The sequence below is a fragment of the Leptodactylus fuscus genome, chromosome 9 (genome assembly GCF_031893055.1).
Source record: "Leptodactylus fuscus isolate aLepFus1 chromosome 9, aLepFus1.hap2, whole genome shotgun sequence".
In the NCBI taxonomy this organism is placed as follows: Eukaryota; Metazoa; Chordata; class Amphibia; order Anura; family Leptodactylidae; genus Leptodactylus; species Leptodactylus fuscus.
The window spans coordinates 49,001,176-49,019,957 of record NC_134273.1 but is presented as its reverse complement, the minus strand read 5'-3'; the positions used below and the strand labels follow the sequence as shown (position 1 = coordinate 49,019,957).

Here is an 18,782-nt window from a genome sequence, read left to right as displayed (position 1 = left end):
ATGGGGTCATTTACTGGCGTTTTCTATTATATAGGCTCCTCAAAGTCACTTCACAACTAAATAGGTCCCTAGAAAACACAATCTTGAAATGTTTTTGAAAATTTGCTACTAAAGTTATAAGCCTTCTAACTTCCTAGAAAAGTAAAAGGACATTGAAGAAACAATGCCAATATAAAGTAGACATATGGGAAATGTTAATTAGGAAGACTTTTGAATGATCTGTCTGTTTTTTTACAAGAATATCAGAAACTTTCAAAATTGATAATTTTATGAAATTTTCAGTACATTGTCCTTTTTTTAACAAACAAACACAAAGTATAATGACCAAAATTTACCACCAACATAAAGCAGAAGGTGTCACAAAAAAACAATCTTGGAATCACCTGGATAGGTAAATGCAATATGAAGCTATCCTCACATAAAGTAAAAAATGTCATATTTGAAAAACAGGGTCTGAGCCTTAAGGCCCAAAGTACCCTGCGTCCTTAAGTGGTTAAAGAGCACTCAAGTGTTGCGGACCCATCCATCCTTTTCGGTGATTGGCAATTTCAGCTTCCAGAAGTACGGGACGTGCAGCTTGCAGTGTTTACTCCAGGATTCGGTGAACGTTCTCATACATATTTTTCATGTTATATTAAAAAAGCATCCAACATACTTGCAGCATTGTCAGAATGCCACTTGGTACGGTATACGAACAGGTACCTTCATGCAATTTTGTGAATGCAAAGTGAATGTTTTATGAAAAAATGTAAATAAATGTATATTAGTAGCTAAAAGCGGAAACCAAACAAAAAATTAAATGCACCAAACCTCCTAAAAATAAGAGTTCAACATGTGCAGAGTTAATTTATATCACTATGGCCTACACCGGTCAAATTTAGGTTTACTGCATATTGCACATTTTCTGTTAGTACAATAAACTTCATTTCAATCCTGAAATATTACTGTGTGCATCAGTTATTAGATATATCAAACTGAAATGGCTGTTACAAACATCAAAATATTTAGAACTAAAAATGATTAAGAATAATAGGGGTGCCCAAACTTTTTCATAGGACTGTACATATTTGGCATCACTGCGTCCGTAATAACCTGAACAATAAAATTAAAACATTATTTAACCCGAATGGCGAACATCATAAAAAAAAACAAAAAAAACGTACAAAACCGCACAAAATAATGATTATTCACCACCTTTGCCTTACAAAATGTTCAATAAAAAGTAATCAAATGGTCAGATGAAAACCAAAATCGTACCAATAAAAAGCAGAGGTCATCCCGCAAAAAATAAGCCCTCAACCAGCTCTGTCTACTGAAAAATAAAAATATTATACCATCTATTTTCCCACTAGCTCCTATGACACGGACGGGGAAGAGGGGCATTCTGGGGGATCAGCACTGGTGTATTATCTCTCATAAAGCTCTAAATATGGGGTGTCCCCTGAAAACGCTCGCACAGATTATACATTTCCTTCTAGTCGCAGCCACTTAAGTCCTAATGATTTGGCGACTTTTGGGGTTTTTGTCTTCACATTGTACAAGCTAGATTTTTATTTTTATTTTCTGGCAATGTGACCATATGAGGGCTTGGTGTTTGCGGTATTAGATGTACTGTTCAATGCCACAATTTTGGGGTGTCTGTAACTTATTGACTACATTTTATTAACTCTTTCTGGGTGGGATGTAAAAGGAAACCTCAATTCTAGCAATGCTTTTTAGCATTTATTTTTTTTCCCGTGCAGAGTACAGCATAAGTAACATGTTACCTTTATTCTGCGGGTCGGTACGGTTATGGCGATACCTAATTTATATTATTTGTTAATGCGTTGCTATTTGTGCAGAATAAAATTCAATTTAGGGGAAAAAAATCAATTATTTTTGCATCACCATCTTTTGAAAGGCATAACATTTTTATTTTTCTGTAGACAGAGCTGGTTGAGGGCTGAGTTTTTGCAAGATGACCTCTGCTTTTTATTGGTACCATTTTGGTTTACATCTGACCATTTGATTACTTTTTATTGAACAAAGGGATAGGTGGTGAATAATTGTGCGGTTTTCTACGTTTTTCTTTTTTTTATAATGTTTGCCGTTTGGGTTAAATAATGTTTTAATTCTATTGTTCAGGTTATTACGGACACGGTGATACCAAATATGTAATGTTTTTTTCTATTTTTCTTTATTTTACATAAACATTTTATATGGGGGAAAAAGGGATTTTGGGGGCTTTATTTCTAATTTATTTTAAACTTATTTAAAAAATTTTAATTTTACTTTTTTTATAACTTTTTTTTTTTTTTCTGCCCCCATGGAGAATTGAAGCAGTGATCTGCTGATCACTGCTTCACTAGATGTATCTACAATACATGTGTTACACGTGTATTGCAGAGCACAGGAAGCAGTCACCCTGTGCAGACGCACGGGATGACTGCTTCCATTCCTGGCAGGATCAGCCAAGTAAGTGGAGGGGACGGCATGGGGCAGACCCGAGGTCACTGATCAGACCCCGGGCTGCCCACTACCAACATCGGCACCCCCCAAAAGCGGCTCCATTTTGTCGCGATCCCGGGAGATGCCGGCGGTCAGTGTTTGACCACCGGCATCTCGGGGGTTAACACTCGCGATCGGACCCAGTTCCGACCGCGGGTGTTACAGGACATTGTCAGCCGTAACACCCGCAGGGCATAGTGCGCACACAGGTTCTGTGTGCGCACCATGCAGCCGCCGTAGTAGTACGGCGGTTTGTGAGAAGTCCTTCCCGGCAGCGCCGTACTATTACGGCGGATGTCGGAAAGGGGTTAAAAATCCATTCACATTCCTTCACATTTTGCATTCTCTGACACACTATTACCAAATAACAAAATCTCAAAAGAATTAAAAATATACAGGTAAAAATCATTGGTTCACTTGACATGGAATGACCCTACTCCAAGCCCTTCCAAAGGGACGGCACTGCTCACATGAGAAAAAAAAAGGGGGATAGAGCAACCCCAATCATCCTAAAAGCAGGCTGAACGTACCAGGAAAGGAACAACCGTGTGACATATGGCTATATGGCACAACATCAGCAGAGGTCTTGGCAGACCGGCGAAGCGCTTCGAGGGAAGCATCACATAGACATTAGAAGCGTATAGAATCTGCTCTACCAGAAGCTGGTAATCCAGCAGAGCTGACACATCGGCAAGATCAGCCCTCAGCGGTTTGCCCCAGGTGATACTATTAATCCAAGAAGCAAGAAAAGGAGGAACGCTGGTAGTCTGCAGTGCTGACTAATCAACAAGACCAGCCCTCAGCTGTTTGCCTCAGGTGATACTATTAACACAGGACGCAGCAAAAAAGGGATTTTGGTGTACTCACCTGTAAAATCCTTTTCTCATTGTTTCACTGGGGGACACAGTAACCATGGGTATAGACCTGGTCACTAGGAGGCGGACACTAGGAAAGAAAAAACAGTTGGCTCCGCCCACACAGGTTATACACTTCCACTGACAGTGCACTCAGTCAGTTTTGTACCACAGCAGTAGGAAAGAGTCCAAAACAAGAATATGGAACCAACCACCAAGAACAAACCTAAATATATGAAGAAATAAAACCCCGAAAAAAGTGAACCGAAGTCCAGGAAACAGCCTGCACCAGCAAACAGAAGCCTGAAGCCTAAACAGCCCTGGAGGCACCGACAGCCCTGGTAGCGTAAGCTGCTACACAGAAGGGCGAATCATTACCCTTTAGCCCTAAGGCTTCCTAATGAAGAGATCAGAGATGGACCCCTGGAAGCGGCAAGCCCTTCCCAGATCTCTCTGGAAGATCAAAAATGAGCATCACTGCGCCGAAGAGGTTCTGTGAGAGTCTGAAAAACCGGCCGCCCGGAACAACATCCAGGCAGTGGAAGGCGCTCACAAGAGTACTAAGGGCTAGTTCACACGTGGGCAAAGGGGAGGTTTTTGACAGCGGAATTCGCTTCAAAAACCTCTCCTTTAACATGGTGGTCTATGTAGACCACTAGCTTTTTTTTTCCTCCTAGCGTTTTCCGCCTGAAGAAGCGACATGACCTTTCTTCAGGCGGAAAACGCCTGAAGAATTGCATAGAAGTAAATGGGAGGCGAAAACCGCGCGGTAAAAAACCGTGCGGTTTTTTGCACGCAAAAAACCGCGCGGTTTTCGCCTGCAGTTTCTATAGCACATATAGGAAAAAAAAACCTAGCGAAAACCGCTAGCGAAAACCGCGTCAAAAACCTCGTCAAAAACCGCGTGGAATGCAAAAAACAGCGTCAAAAAAACTCCTCGAGGTTTTTTACCTCGCACAAATAAGCTAGGCGGTTTTCACGTGTGAACTGACCCTTAGGCTCCAGCCAAAAAGACAGCAAGACAATGTCCTCATTAATGAGATTAGCGGATGCCACCTAGTAAGAAAAGATGGTGGAGGATGAAGACCACCTTGCCCTGTGAAGAACCACGAAGGGAAATCTGGCACGACAAGCTGCCAGCTCAGAGCCCTACAAAAAGAAGTGATTGCCACAAGAAAAAAAAAAAAAAAAGGGGGAGCGAGCATTTCTTTAGAGGCTCAAAAAAAGAGCCTGAAGCACCTCAAGAATGAGGTAAAGATATTAAGGATCAACTGGAAACCGGAAGGAGGGACAGACTGCGCCATACCCTGAAATTTTTTTAATTTATTTTTTTACCTGAGCACGGAAAAACATGGCATACTGGAAGAGAAAGGAAGCGCAGATATCTGACCCTTCAAGGAGAAGCGAAGACCCTGATCCAACCCAACTGAAGAACACCAGGATCCTGGGCAAGAAAAGGACAAAGACGATAATCTACAGTTCCGCACCAGTGGACATAAGACTACCAAGTGTAAATGGAAAATCCTTGCTGATTGAAGCTCCCTTGCCTAGGTAAAAAAAGAAAAACAAGCCCAGAAAATAATTGGGCCTCAACAGCCTCATCGTTAAACGAGCTAACATAAGGAGAGGTAGAAGGTCCTTTGGAGAGCAGATCCTCCGCCAGAGGAGCAAGCCAGGGCATCTGCCAACAGAACCGAAAGGTCTGTGTACTAGCCAGACAGGGCCAGTATAGAGCCACCTGGATGGCCAGAACCTCCTCGACCATGAGTCCTTGAAAACCTGAGGGGGAAGAAAGAGGGAGGAACAGATACCGAACTGAATAACCCCCACCAGGGAATCACAAGAGCGTTGAACACAAACGCCTGAGGATTCCTGCATCTGGCCGACCGGCAACCCCAGAGAAGTGGGGGGGGGGGGGTTGGTGTCCAGGGTGCAGAGTGTGAAAGAAGGCTCTAAGTTCCAACAAATAAACTGGAGGGAGGATTCCTTCCTGACCACCGTTCCAGAACATTCTGGACTAGTAACCCTGCATCCCCCCGAAAGTCTGGCGTCGGCAATGACAGCTGCCTGTGGATGGAGGACAAGGCATCCCCACGATAAAAATCAAGAGAGAGGCGCAATACATCAAGTTCAATCCAGCTGAAACATTGAAGAAGATCCACAGAGATCTGCAACTGGAGAGATTGTCCGTCCTGAAGAGGAGCCTTGACTAAAAGCACTTCAAGTACGGGAAAACAGCCCCACCTCTGGGGCGGAACACAGCCATGAGAGGGGCCAGTTCAATGCACAAAGGAATTCCATAAAGGCAACTACGAATAGCCGAGACTCCACGCGAAAGATTAGAACTTTGAACAAACCTGTTGAGAGACTTCAGGTCCAGAATGGAACAGAGAGAATGTCCCTTCTTTGGAATAGTAAGTAGGCTGAAACAGAACCCTGGAACATAGAGAAGCAGGCACGGATGCAATCACCCCCTGCCGCTGAAGTCTCCCGAACCCAGGCAAGTCAAATCTGCCAGAAGGCGAGCTGATGATTCCCCATTCGAGGATCCCCGGGCAGGGGAAGACCAAAATACATATTGGGGCTAGTCAGATTAGACTAGGAAGGCTAGAGCAGGTACGCCAGGCAGGTCTGGGATAGAAAGAGGGCTTCTTGGAGCGTGAATTCAGGAGATTTCCCCCAGCAGAAGAAGATTTGATGCCCTGAACTCCTCAGAGGAAGCAGGAAACTTCAACTTCCAGTCGCTGCTTCAAGCTCTTCACAAAGGTACAGTCCTGTTCGCCAATCACAGGGGGGGTAGAGCAACCACAATTCTGAAGGAAACAGGGTCAATAGTCCAGAACAGAATAAATAGTGTGACTCATAGCCCAAACATCAGCAGCGGCTTCAGCAATAACAGCGAGCCACTAAAAGGGAAGCATCACATAGGCATTTAGAAGCGTATAGAAACTGCTCCACCAGAAACTGAAAATCCTGCAGAGCTGACATCAGCCAGACCAGCCCTCAGCTGTTACCCCAGGTGATACAATTAACTCAGTACGCAGCAAAAGGAGGGACGCTGGTAATCCTGCTGATTGCCCCAGGCACGGTCCTGAAGCGGCAAGAAAAGACGCACAAAACTAGCCGCAAACAAAAAACACTTAGCCAAAACGTTCTGCCTAGAGGCCAAAGGGCAGCCCTAGAAATCTGGCAATGGCCGACTGGGTCCACCCAGAAAAAGAAACAGCACATCTGATCTCCTGGAACAACCAGGGTACGGGCTGGATGAATCACTATTTCTGCCGATTATAGTCAAACATCCCATGGTTAATAAAAACTAGGAGGTACCCTTCTGAGCAACAGCCCTCGGACCCTCTGTCAGTTGAATAGTATCACAAACTGTACGGGAAAACTCCTGCGTAGCATTGCTACCATGTGCCTAGCTGAAACTCCGGCTCGGAGTCAGAGGCATCCCCAGAAAGACAGAGACAGCAGGGGAAAATATTCACCTGAGTAATGGCCCTAGCACCCTTGATTCTTAGATGGACATGCTTCTGCGTAGCAACTGCTATCGATGTGCCTGGCTGGAGCTCCGGTTAGGAGTTAGAGGCGTCCCCAGAATATGCAGAGTAAGCAGGAGGAGACTAGATCCACCTGACCTGGGGGAGCCGTGTGCAGATCCTCTGGCTTACTGAAACAAATAGAGCAAGCAGGAGGAGACATTCTCCTGAGCAACAGCCCTAGGGTTCTCTGAGTCTGAAGAGAATCACAAACGTCATGGGCAAACTCCTGCATATTAGTTGCTCCCAATGTGCCCGGCTAGAACTCCGGCTAGGAGTCAGCGGCGTCCCCAGAAATACAGAGCAAGCAGGGGGAGATATTCTCCTGAGCCACAGCCCTAGGGTTCACCATTATTTTGAAATATGCTAACTTGTACGCGTAGCAGCTGGTACCAAAGTGCCTGGCCAGAACTCCGTTTCGGACTCAGAGGTGTCCCCCCAAATTAAACAAAAGTAAGCAGGAAGATTTCCTAGCCCACTTACCACCGCTGCTGCTGACTGTGCAAACCGAGGCATCTATCTGGGTGGGCAACAAGCTCCAAGACACCGCCATAGACTGATCAAGTCTGGCCAAGTTACTAAAGACAGGGAAGGAACGCCCAAACCAGTGAGGGGGCTTAATGAGAGAGAAGACTAGGGAACTACCAGAACAGTCTGAGCGAAGCTACAGAAACAAAGCATAGATACAACCTATTCGCAAGGACACTTAGCTTGCAGCTGTGTCCCCCAGTGAAATATTATTTCATTATTTCATATATATCCAGAAAGGAGGAACGCTGGTAATCCCGCAGAGCTGATTAATCAGCAAAAAAGAGAGTTGCACAGAGCCTTTTGTAAACAAAAGGCCAACCAAAGAGTCCAGCCTTCTAACAGAGACACCACTGAGAGCGGCAGAGTTACTAGAGGTAAATAGGTAGCCCTAGAAAACCTGGCAATGGCTGAACCACTGTAAAGGACTCTGGGAAGGAACAGGACATCAGACCTCCTGGAGAAAAAATATTTACCTCTGCCCTTTAATACTTACCGGTCCGGCGTCTTCAGGCACCACAGACTCACCCCGTCGGTGATACCTCACACCAAAGGTGGGGTCACCGGAATCTCCAACTGCCAATGCAGCAACAGGGGACTGCGGGGCCTCTATAATAGAGCGCTTGCGCCCACAGGGGGTATGACTAGTGTAGCATATACACTGACAACCCCCTACCCCTGAAAAAAAAAAGAAAAAGAAAAACAAGACAGAAAGACCTGACTCAGGTCGTGACTGCCTCCTATGTCACTAGGAAAAAAAACCTGCCTGAGTGCACTGTGAGTGAGAGGGTATAGCCTGTGTGGGTGGAGCCAACTGCCTTCATTTCTCCTAGTGACCAGGTCTACACCCAAGGTGCTGTGTCCCCCAGTGAAATATTGTGAGAAAATTTATTTTAAAGAGGAGAATCTCATCTTTAAAATGATACCAAGCACTTGACGATAGAACTTATAGTTTTGGAGCAATTCACTGTTGAAACGCTGTTGGGAATTGAGATCTGCAGTTGGATCTCAATGCCAAATAGTGTTTTCAACAGTGAATCACTCCAAAAGTATAAATTCTATCATGAAGTCCTTGGTATGATTTTTAAGATGAGAATCTCATCTTTAAAATGAATCTTAAAGCATCAAGATATGTTGATGCAGTCCAGAGATATCAGCATTAGTAGAGAGGACGTAGTAGCTACATCCTCTGCTACTGAAGTGCCACACTGGGAGGACGTAGACATCCTTGGTGAGAAAAGGTTAAGTGATTTGGTGGAAATTTTTGAAAACCTTGCAATTTTCAAACATGTTTATTTGGTTGATCACATTGGAAATGTTCATAATTAAGGTGGGTTTTTTTATTTATTTTTTTTAAACTTTTTATTATTGGCGTATTAATTTTGCCATATTTATTATGTGTGGGGATCTGAAGCTGGGATCTCCGATATATAGTATTACAGAACATCGCACAGTAGGCCCTATGGATACTATGTATAGGAAGTCAGGAGGCTGTGGCCAGACCTTTTTGGCTGCCTTGACAACCCTTCAGAACCTATGATGTTATCGCTGGAGATCCGACGGATAATGAGGGGCTGCACTGTTGATCACTACATCCGGGGGGGGGGTTAATCCGCCCAAGTCAAAGTATCTTCCAACTACAGTGGCTGGTCCTGGCCCTCAATTATATAACACAGCTGAGATCCAGAAGTAAGGTCCTGTACCCACAGCATTAGCGCACCATACTATTATGACGATAAGCTTTAACTACATGCTCAGCAGGACGTAATAGTATGGCGCTGAATGTTAAGGGGTTAAAGAACATTTTGATCTACTGATTTTAGCATGAATATACTACTAGGTAGGTATAGAAATAAGCAATTCTTACCAGCTTTCTTCTTCCAGTGACATTTTGGTAGCTTCTGGTTTTGCAAGAGCATACAATGCTTTTTCCAGCAAAGATTCACAAAACGCCCGATGGATCTGAGCAATGGGGTCAGCTACAAGAGGAAATGAACTTTTATTTTTTATTTCTTTTATAATATATATTTAAGTTCATTATTATTCTTTACTATTAAAACTCCTTAAAGGGGTTGGCCACTTTCAGACCAAATTGACAAACAAATGTACAATAAAAAGATATACAATTTTCTAATATACTTTCTGTACACACAACTAATTATAGGGCAAAAATTGGCAGAACTACATAAGTACTACACTGTGCCAATATACTTTCTGTATGAATTCCTCACGGTTTTCTAGATTTCGGCTTGCTGTCATTTATTCTGTTACTTCTAGAGGATAAAAGTCTGACCATGGTCATGTGATTTACGGTCCATGGTCATGTGATGAGCACACAGGTGCCACTCGTTATTGTCACAGCATAGTAATCAGACATCTGCCTGGTAATCAGCTGTACACCTGTGTACTCATCACATGACCATGGACCATAAGTCACATGACCATGGTCAGAGTTTTATCCACTAGAAGTAACAGAATGAATGACAGCAAGCAGAGATCTAGAAAATCGTGAGGAATTGACACAACGTTTTTTTCCCCCTGACGAAGCCACATAGTGGCAAAACGCGCGTCGGGGCGCGTTTATTACATGGAGGTCCTCCCATAGGTAACTAATATCTTTATACTATGTCAATTTTGTCTTGTATATACACTGTATAAGTCATAGATATTGTATATGCCATTATATGTATGTAATAAGAGTGATATGTACTTAGTATTATATAGTATTATTTCAATTGGGCCTCCATGTGTTTGTATGGTTGTACCACCCCATTATTACTTTTTTTCTTATATATCTTTTAACATCTATTTAAATAAAGTTTGATATATTTTTGTGAAATTATTGTTGTGGCAGTTCGCTTTTTTGGCACAGTGTAGTATTTATGTAGTTCTGCCAATTTTTGCCCTATAATTAGTTGTGTGTACAGAAAGTATATTAGAAAATTGTATATCTTTTTATTGTACATTTGTTTGTCAATATTGGTCTGAAAGTGGCCAACCCCTTTAAGGAGAGTGCATTTGCAGACTTATGGAGACCTACAAGCCATTTTCGCTCCACTGGGGAACATGCAAATCTGTTTTCCAGGATGTAATTAGGAAAACAATGCTTCAGCTAACTGCCTCTAGGACAGCCCCCTAAAACATCAGGCATGACTTTTTAGATAGCCTAATACCATGATGCAGGATTATTGCCAAACTAGTATTTCTATTGCAAAAGGAATGTCAAATGGAAAAACCTGTGGATAACCTGCTCATACCTGGGTTTCTTGAGGAGCTGTAAATAGACTCTATTGAAGCAGTTTTCACAGACCAATTAGAATTGATGAAAAAGTTTTTTCCCAGAGGGTGTGTCAGCCACCGTAACGATTCTGGCAGAGAATCCATGTCACTAGAAGAGCTGTTATTTTGGGCACACCCCAGGAAATATGCCTAAAACGAGAAAGTCAAATCTATAATTTTCTTTAACATATTTATGTTTAATTATTCAGAAATTAAGGTACTCACAAATATAAATACTTTATTACATTTTGCTACTGAGACTGGTATTTGTAAAAAGGAAGTAGGCTCCCAGTAAGTGGATGCGAATCAAAGCCTAACCAGATGCAATTTCACAAGGATCCTTATGGAAGTAGTTAAAGGAGATTTAGACACCTCAAATCCCAGATGTGTGTAGGTTCCGCGTTACAAACCAGGTGATTGTCAGGGGTCCCAAGCGTCAAACCCCTGCCAATTATTGATTGATGATCTATTCAAAAGGATAGGTCATCAATCTTACAAGGCTAAAAAGTATTAAATACTTTCAAGTGAGCCATCAAAGAAATGATAATTTTGGTTAGACTAGGTCTTCATCTGAGGGCCTAAATTTCAGATTTCAATGGCAGACCAGTTTTAGGTCTAACAGTATCTGCTGCACACCGATTATATTCTGTCATAACATGGATTTAGTGTTGATATTTTCTGAAATACCAAAGGAAAGATAAACCTAACCTTACCTTACACACAAAAAAGGTAGTTGGTTTCATCTTTTCAACCACAAGAATTACTCCTTTACACATACTGATAGGGAAAAATGTACATTGTGAGCTCTATGTGGGGCTCACAATCTACATTTAAAAAAAAAAAAGAATTACTTCTTTACTTAATGGCATTGCAAAAGTTATCACACTGGAGATGTAACACATTAAAATTGCTTTATCTTAGCAGCATGCTTGCAGTATTTGCCTTTCATACGAACTGTTGCAGTAGAAGCATTGAAACTTACAGACAGGAAAGAAAATCTCCCTGAGAAGGTGATCTTCATCTGAACAGCTGTGGTTAGGTGGATTTCTGCTAGTAAGGTTGGCGATATCTTGTCACCAGCACACTCAGCTAGATTTACAGCACAAAGTGAAAGATTTAATCCTGAACACCGCCAACTTGATGGCAGCTTTCCTAAAAATTAAAAATAAAACCATTAATGAAGAAAGTTAAATGAAAGAAATTTTTGAGAGAAGTCCTCAGTAGTTGATACCTTTTTTAATGGCTAACTTAAAAAGTTTTTTGATGACATATCGAGCTTTCGAGACTATAGAGGTCTCTTCATCAGATTAGTATAACACAATTTCTGAAGTTAGGCATATATTATACTGTATATATATATATATATATATATATATATATATATACACATACACACACAGAGGAGTGGGATGTTAGATGCAAAACAGAACACGTAAATAAAGTTTAAAAAAACATATATATCAGTTCACAGGAAAGTTCTCTGGGTTTATAGCTTCTTTGATCAGTGACGTGTTGTCTAGTGGTTATAAAAGGTCATAAAACCTTGTGCCTGATTTAACCCCTGTTGGAGAGTGTTGAAGGTCGTCATGAGTTTAATCTCCCATATGCGGCGATCTTTTCTGTTCTTAAAATTCCCTCTTAGTACCAGGCTCTTCATATCCTAGGGCATATTATGATTTTCATTGCAGAAGTGTTTTGGCACAGGGAGGTCCATTCTCTGTTCTCTAATCGTATGTCTGTGTGAATTCATCCTCCTCCTAAGTGACTGTCATGTCTCACCTACATACAGGCCCCCAGGACACCTATAGTCTCGAAAGCTCGATATGTCATCAAAAAACTTTTTAAGTTAGCCATTAAAAATGGTATCAACTACTAAGGACTTCTCTCAAAAAATTTCTTTCATTTCATATCCACTGGCTAACACGGTACAAGGATATTTTTTCTTATGCAGAAAGTTAGGGAGTTTTGTCTAATTTAGAAGCATATTAATTGTGTGTGTTTATGTAATAAATATATATATATATATATATATATATATATATATATATATATATATATATATATATATACACTAGCTGGTACCCACGACTTCATCTGCGGTGATTGTAGAAGTGGGTAAATACAGGCGCGGGTAAGGTTTTCGTACTGTGTATAAGGTATGGGATATGAACTGTAACTTTGTATCTTGTTTTTGCTGTAATTCTGAGAATACGTGAGACTTTTGTGTTGAATGTAATTTGTATTTCAGCTGCTATACGGTGTTCTGAGAAACTGTACATAGTGTCTTTGAGACAGAGGTATTACAAGTTAATATACTTCGATATATGACATTGTACGATTTGTTATTTTCCGCCAGTACATGTAAGTTTTGGGCACAGGATACTGTTGAGCAAGCAACATAAAGCTGTCCATGCAAGAAGCATGGTGTGGCCAAATGTATTCCTGCTACTTTCAGCATTTGTCCTTGGGATTTATTAATGGTCAATGGAAAAGCCAATTTAAGAGGAAATTGTAGTCGTTTGAATTGAAATGGGAAATTATTTGGTATATTTGGAATGCGTGGGATTAATACACTGTCACCTTTAGCTGCTCCTGTAAGAATAGTGGCTTCAATGATATTTGTTTCTAGTAGTGTGACACGTAGCCTCGTGCCATTACACAATTGGGGTGCATCGAGATTACGCATGAGTAGAACAGGGACGCCAATCTGGAGTTCTAGTTTATGTGAAGGGACGCCGGGTAATTCTAAGGTGGGCAGTATGGCAAATTGGTGACATTATTATCGACCGTTAATACGTGTTCGTGGTGTGTTGAAACGGTACATCGGTGACTTTGGTTCATAAAACCGCAGCAAAATTTGCAACCAAAATGCTGTGTTAACGCAACGTGGTGCTTCAGCCTTAGGCCTCCTGCACAGAAATGGCACAGATATGGTTTTCACTGACCTATAGATTAAAAATAAATTGACAGGGCTGCAAATACGGACAGGTGTAGGAAAGGTATAGGACATATATAGGACCTGCTGTATATTTTACAGCTCAATTTTCCCCGGACACACAGCCGCAAAAACAGGATCTATGTGTATGGGCCCATTGAAATTTACAGGACCATAGTGTTATCCACAATTGTATATAAAAGTCTGTCCCTGTGCATGACAGTTTATTAACTCCATGTGCCTCTTATTAATAGCAATTAACCACATCATGTCCCTCACATTAACCCTTGTGTAAGAGTTACTGATATGTGAGAGACTTGGAGGTAATAATTAAGTATCTTCATTATTGAGGTCTTTTATTAGTACCTCCATATGTCTCACATATTAGTAACCTTTATATGAGGCACACAGGGGTTAATATGAGGGACATGATGGGGTTTATTCCTATGTGAGGCACATGGAGTTACTAATACTAAACTAATAACCCCAAATGCCTGACATTAATAAGAATAGGAACTAAAGGAAGGGACCTGTGTGTTTCTTACTTTCACTTTGCTAGCAGCTTCCGCTCCTCCTCGGGGAGCCTTTGCAGGATGCAGACGGCAGGAGCTATCACTATAGCAAGCAGAGACCTGAGCGATTGAGCTCCACCCCCTGGGTTTCCTGCACCCCTCTCATTGGAGGGCAGAGAGAGAATGGGAGTGTCCTTATGCCTCAGCTCTAGCAGAGCACTGAAGGGACGCTCGGACTTCATTTAACTCTTGCAGGTCCTGTGCTGCTGGGATGCCAGTGAAATATGGCAGGAGTGCCACTCTTGGCACGTGTGCCAGGGGTTGCTGACCTCTGCTGTAGAGGGTAATATGAATTTTGTGGCTTGCTATGGTCCAAAGTGTGTGAGATTGCAGAGATAGTGATGTGAGTTTGGGTTTTGTGGGGGTCCTGGGAAAAACGTATGTGCGCTATTGTGACGAAAAGTAGCCTATTGCGCAAATTTCAGCCAAATCAGTGGAGCGGGTTTTGCGTGATTGAGGAACAAACATCCAAACCCACAAACATCCAAACTCACAAACTTTCACCTTTGTAATATTAACAGGATATATATATATATATATATATATATATATATATATATATATATATATATATATATATATATATATATATATATAGAGCGTACCTGTCAAATGTAGCTGGTGCAACTTGTGGTAAACAAGGGCAGCATCCCGAGCACTGGTTGTGGCTTCATCCTGGAATTCTGCTTTTTTACAATGGCCTGGAGTACGTTTCAGTAACCAACGTACCAGACTGATCTTCTGAAGACTACAGCGGATTATGTTCCAGGATAGGCTACACGCATGGTCGAACCGAGAAGCAGGGAGTGAGCGACCCAATACACACAAACAAGTCTGTAAATTCACTGCTGCTGCTCCAAAGTCGCCCTGTTTGTCAAAAAGGTTAAAATTAATATATGTGGCTAGGACTGTCATTTCTGTTCCCCACACTTACAAAGGAGACTAATAGATGGGGCCAATTCCGAACATTACTAGCTGTATATATGAACCAAATCTATAAATGAATTTAAAAAAAAAAAAAAAAAAAAAAAAAAAAAAAAGAAGCAAAAATAAAACCATATATAAAAAAAGGGATTTTTGTGTACTCAATCCTTTTCTTGTTGTTTCACTGGGGGACACAGCACCTTGGGTATAGACTTGGTCACTAGGAGACGGACACTAGGGAAATGAAGGCAGTTGGCTCCGCCCACACAGGCTATACCCTCTCACTGACAGTGCACTCAAGCAGTTTTGTACCACAGCAGTAGGAGAGAGTCCACAAAATGAATATGGAACCAACAACTATGAACAAACCTAAATTTATGAAGAATAAAACCCAGTACACAAAATAACGGGTGCGACCTGTGTCCCCCAGTGAAACAACAAGAAAAGGATTTTACAGGTGAGTACACAAAAATCCCTTTTTCTCGCAATGTTTCACTGGGGGACACAGCACCTTGGGACGTCCAAAAGCAGTCCCTGAGGGAGGGAAAAAAAAACAAACAGTCCTGCGAACAATCGGTGCACTGTCGCTTGCAGAACCCTCCGACCAGCTGGCATTAGCAGAAGATCTGGTAAAGTTTAGAGAAAATGTGTACCGACGTCCAGGAAACAGCTTTGCAGACCAGCAAAACAGAAGCCTGATATCGAACAGCCCTGGTGGCACCGACAGCCCTGGTAGCGTGAGCCGCTACACGGAAGAGTGAATCATTACTTTTTAGCCGTAAGGCTTCCTAATGACAGACCGAATCCATCTAGAGATGGACACCCTAGAAGTAGCAAGCCCTTCCTAGAGCTCTCTGGAAGATCAAAAAAAGAGCATCAGAGAGGGCCACATGGTGGCTCAGTGGTTAGCACTGCAGCCTTGCAGCGCTAGAGTCCTGGTGTTCAAATCCCGCCAATGACAAAAAACCATATGCAAGGAGTTTGTATGTTCTCCCCTTGATTGCATCCTATATTCCAAAAAAGACATACTGATAGGGAAAAAAATGTACATTGTGATCCCAATATGGGGCTCACAGTCTAAATAAATAATAATAAAAAAAAACGCATCACAGTGCCGAAAAAGGTATCGTGAGGGCTAGAAAAAAAAACGGCCGCCCGGAACAACATCCAGGCACTGGATGGCGCTCACGAGGATCCTTAGACTAAAATTTATTATTATTATTATTATTATTATTATTATTATTATATTAGACTCCGGACAAAAAGACAGCAAGACAATGTCTTCATTGACGAGAATAGAGGACGCCACCTTAGAAAGAAAAGATGGTGGAGGACAAAGAACCACCCTGTCCTGTAAAGAACCAAGAAGGGAGACTGGCGGGCAAGCTGCCAGCTCAGAACCCTACAAATAGAAGTGATTGCAACAAGTAAAAAAACATCTTCCAAGAAGAAAACAGAGCGAGATTTGCTCTAGAGGCTCAAGGGAAGAGCCTGAAGTACCTCAAAAACTAGGTAAAGTTATCAAGGATCAACTGGAAGCCGGAAGGAGAGACACAATGAGCCATACTCTGGAAAAAAGGGTCTTTGCTTGAGCAAGGAAAACCAGGGCCTACTGGAAAAGAAAGGAAGCGCAGATATCAGACCTTTCAGGGAGAGGCAAAGACCCAGACTTAAGAATCGCCAGGATCCTGGGCAAAGAAAAATATGACCGTCTACAGTTCCGCACCAGTGGACATAAGACTACCAAGTGTGATGGAAAATTTTAGCTGACTGAGGCTCCCTGGCCTTGATCACAGACTAAAAAACGGGCTAAAAATTAAAAAAAAAAAAAAAAAAAAAAAACTCGGCCTCAACAGCTACGTTGTTAATTGTAGCTAAAGTAAGATGGGGTGGAATAGGTCCTTGAGAGAGCAGATCCTCCCGCAGAGGAGCAAGCCAGGGCGTCTGTCAACAGAACCATGAGGTCTGTGTATTAGCCAGACGAGGCCAGTCCGGAGCTACCAGGATGGCAGGAACCCCCTCGACCCAGGAGTTCCTTGAAAATCTGAGTAAGGACGGGAAAAGGGAAGAACAGATACAGAACTGAATACCCCAACCAGGGAATTACAAGAGCGTCAGACACAACGCCCGAGGATCCTTGCACCTGGCCACTACAGAAGAACTTTGTGGTTAAAACAGGAGGTCTCAGAAACAAACCGCCTGGCTCTTGGTTCCACCCTGGAGAGACAAGAAGGCGACGGCAGCGGAACTGTTGGACTGAAAGCGACCCAGCCGACCCCAGAAAAGAGGGGTCCAGTACGCAGAGCCCGAAAGAAGACCCTCAGTTCCAACAAATTGAGTTGGAGGGCGGATTCCCTTCGGACCACCATTCCAGAACATCCTGGACCCGGAACTCTGCATCCCTCGCGAAAAGCTGGCATCGGCAATGACACTTGCCAGAGAATGGAAGACAAGACTTCCCCAGAAAAAAAATCCCTGGGAGGAGCGCCATCCACGAAGTTCGAGATGAACTCAAGGAACAGAGGAGTTAGGCGATCTAGGCTGGACTGGCACTGGCCTCAATGTGCCAAAATTAGCAGCTGAAAGACAGCAATTGGAACTGGACAGAAGAGTTCGAACCTTGGTTTCTGGAGAGAGAATCTTGCCCAGACGAGTATCCAAAAACATATCCAGAAACCTCCATGCGCTAAAGAGCACAAGACAGGACTTCACCTCGTAGAAGAGCCAGCTGAACCACCAAAGAAGATCCAGAGTGATCTGCAATTTGGAGAGAGTCTGTCCTGGAGGGCGCCTTAGCCAGAAGATCTTCCAGGTACGGGGCAACAACCACACCTCTGGGCGGAGAATAGCCATGAGAGAGGCCAGCACCGTAACGAAAACCCAGGGGGTGAAGGCCAGCCCAATGGGCCCAAGTGGAGTGCGACAAATTGGAAGCCGCAACCCTACCGCAAAAACAGAAAACTGCTGAAGGGCCAGCACAATGCACAAGAGGAATGTAGAATAAGCGTCCCGGATAATGATGGACAAAAGGAATTCACCCAGTTCCATAAAGGCAACCACGAATAGCAGATATGAATTTGAACTTGAGAAAAACCTGTTGAGAGACTTTAGGTCTAGAATGGAACAGAGAGAACTGTCCTTGATTTGGAACAGTAAACAGGCTGGCATAGATCCCCTGGAAGTGTTGGGAAACAGACACAATCACCCTCTCTGCTGAAGCATGGAGACTGCCTCGAGAAAAGGGAAGAAGGAAAATCCTTTCTCCTGGAAAATTCCATGGAATAGCCGATCGAGATCACCTCCCGAAACCAGGCAAGTCAAAACTCCCAGAAGGCGAGCCGATGATCCTCCACCTAAGGACCCCTGGGCAGGGGAAGACCTCAATGCAAATTGAGGCTAGACAGCACCAGACCAGGAAGGCCACAGCGGGGAATGCCCAGCGGTGCTAGTCTTGCTGGAGGGCTTCTTGGAGGACGTATCCAGAGGAGATTGCCTCCTGAAGAGGGAAGAACTAATGCTCTGAACGTCTCTGATAAAGCCGGGAACTTCAAACCCCAGTCGCTACTCCAAGCCCTTCCCAAAGGGACAGCACTACTCACATGAGAAAAAAAGGGGGGTAGAGCAACCACAATCATCTTAGAAGCAGGCTCAAAGTTCCAGGAAC

At 42.9% G+C, this 18,782-nt stretch overlaps 1 protein-coding gene across 2 annotated transcripts in view; it reads right to left on the bottom strand.

Moving 5' to 3' along the window:
- The window catches only part of SREBF2 (sterol regulatory element binding transcription factor 2), a 113,912-nt gene that overhangs the window by 19,646 nt on the left and 75,484 nt on the right, over positions 1-18,782 (bottom strand). For both annotated transcript variants that reach the window (XM_075286329.1, XM_075286330.1), the window contains exons 10-13: positions 14,800-15,061; positions 11,670-11,839; positions 10,666-10,837; positions 9,276-9,387 (exon numbers count right to left, since the gene is read on the bottom strand). In XM_075286329.1, coding sequence (XP_075142430.1) covers positions 9,276-9,387; positions 10,666-10,837; positions 11,670-11,839; positions 14,800-15,061 — 716 coding nt within the window. The remainder of the gene's footprint in view (positions 1-9,275; positions 9,388-10,665; positions 10,838-11,669; positions 11,840-14,799; positions 15,062-18,782) is intronic.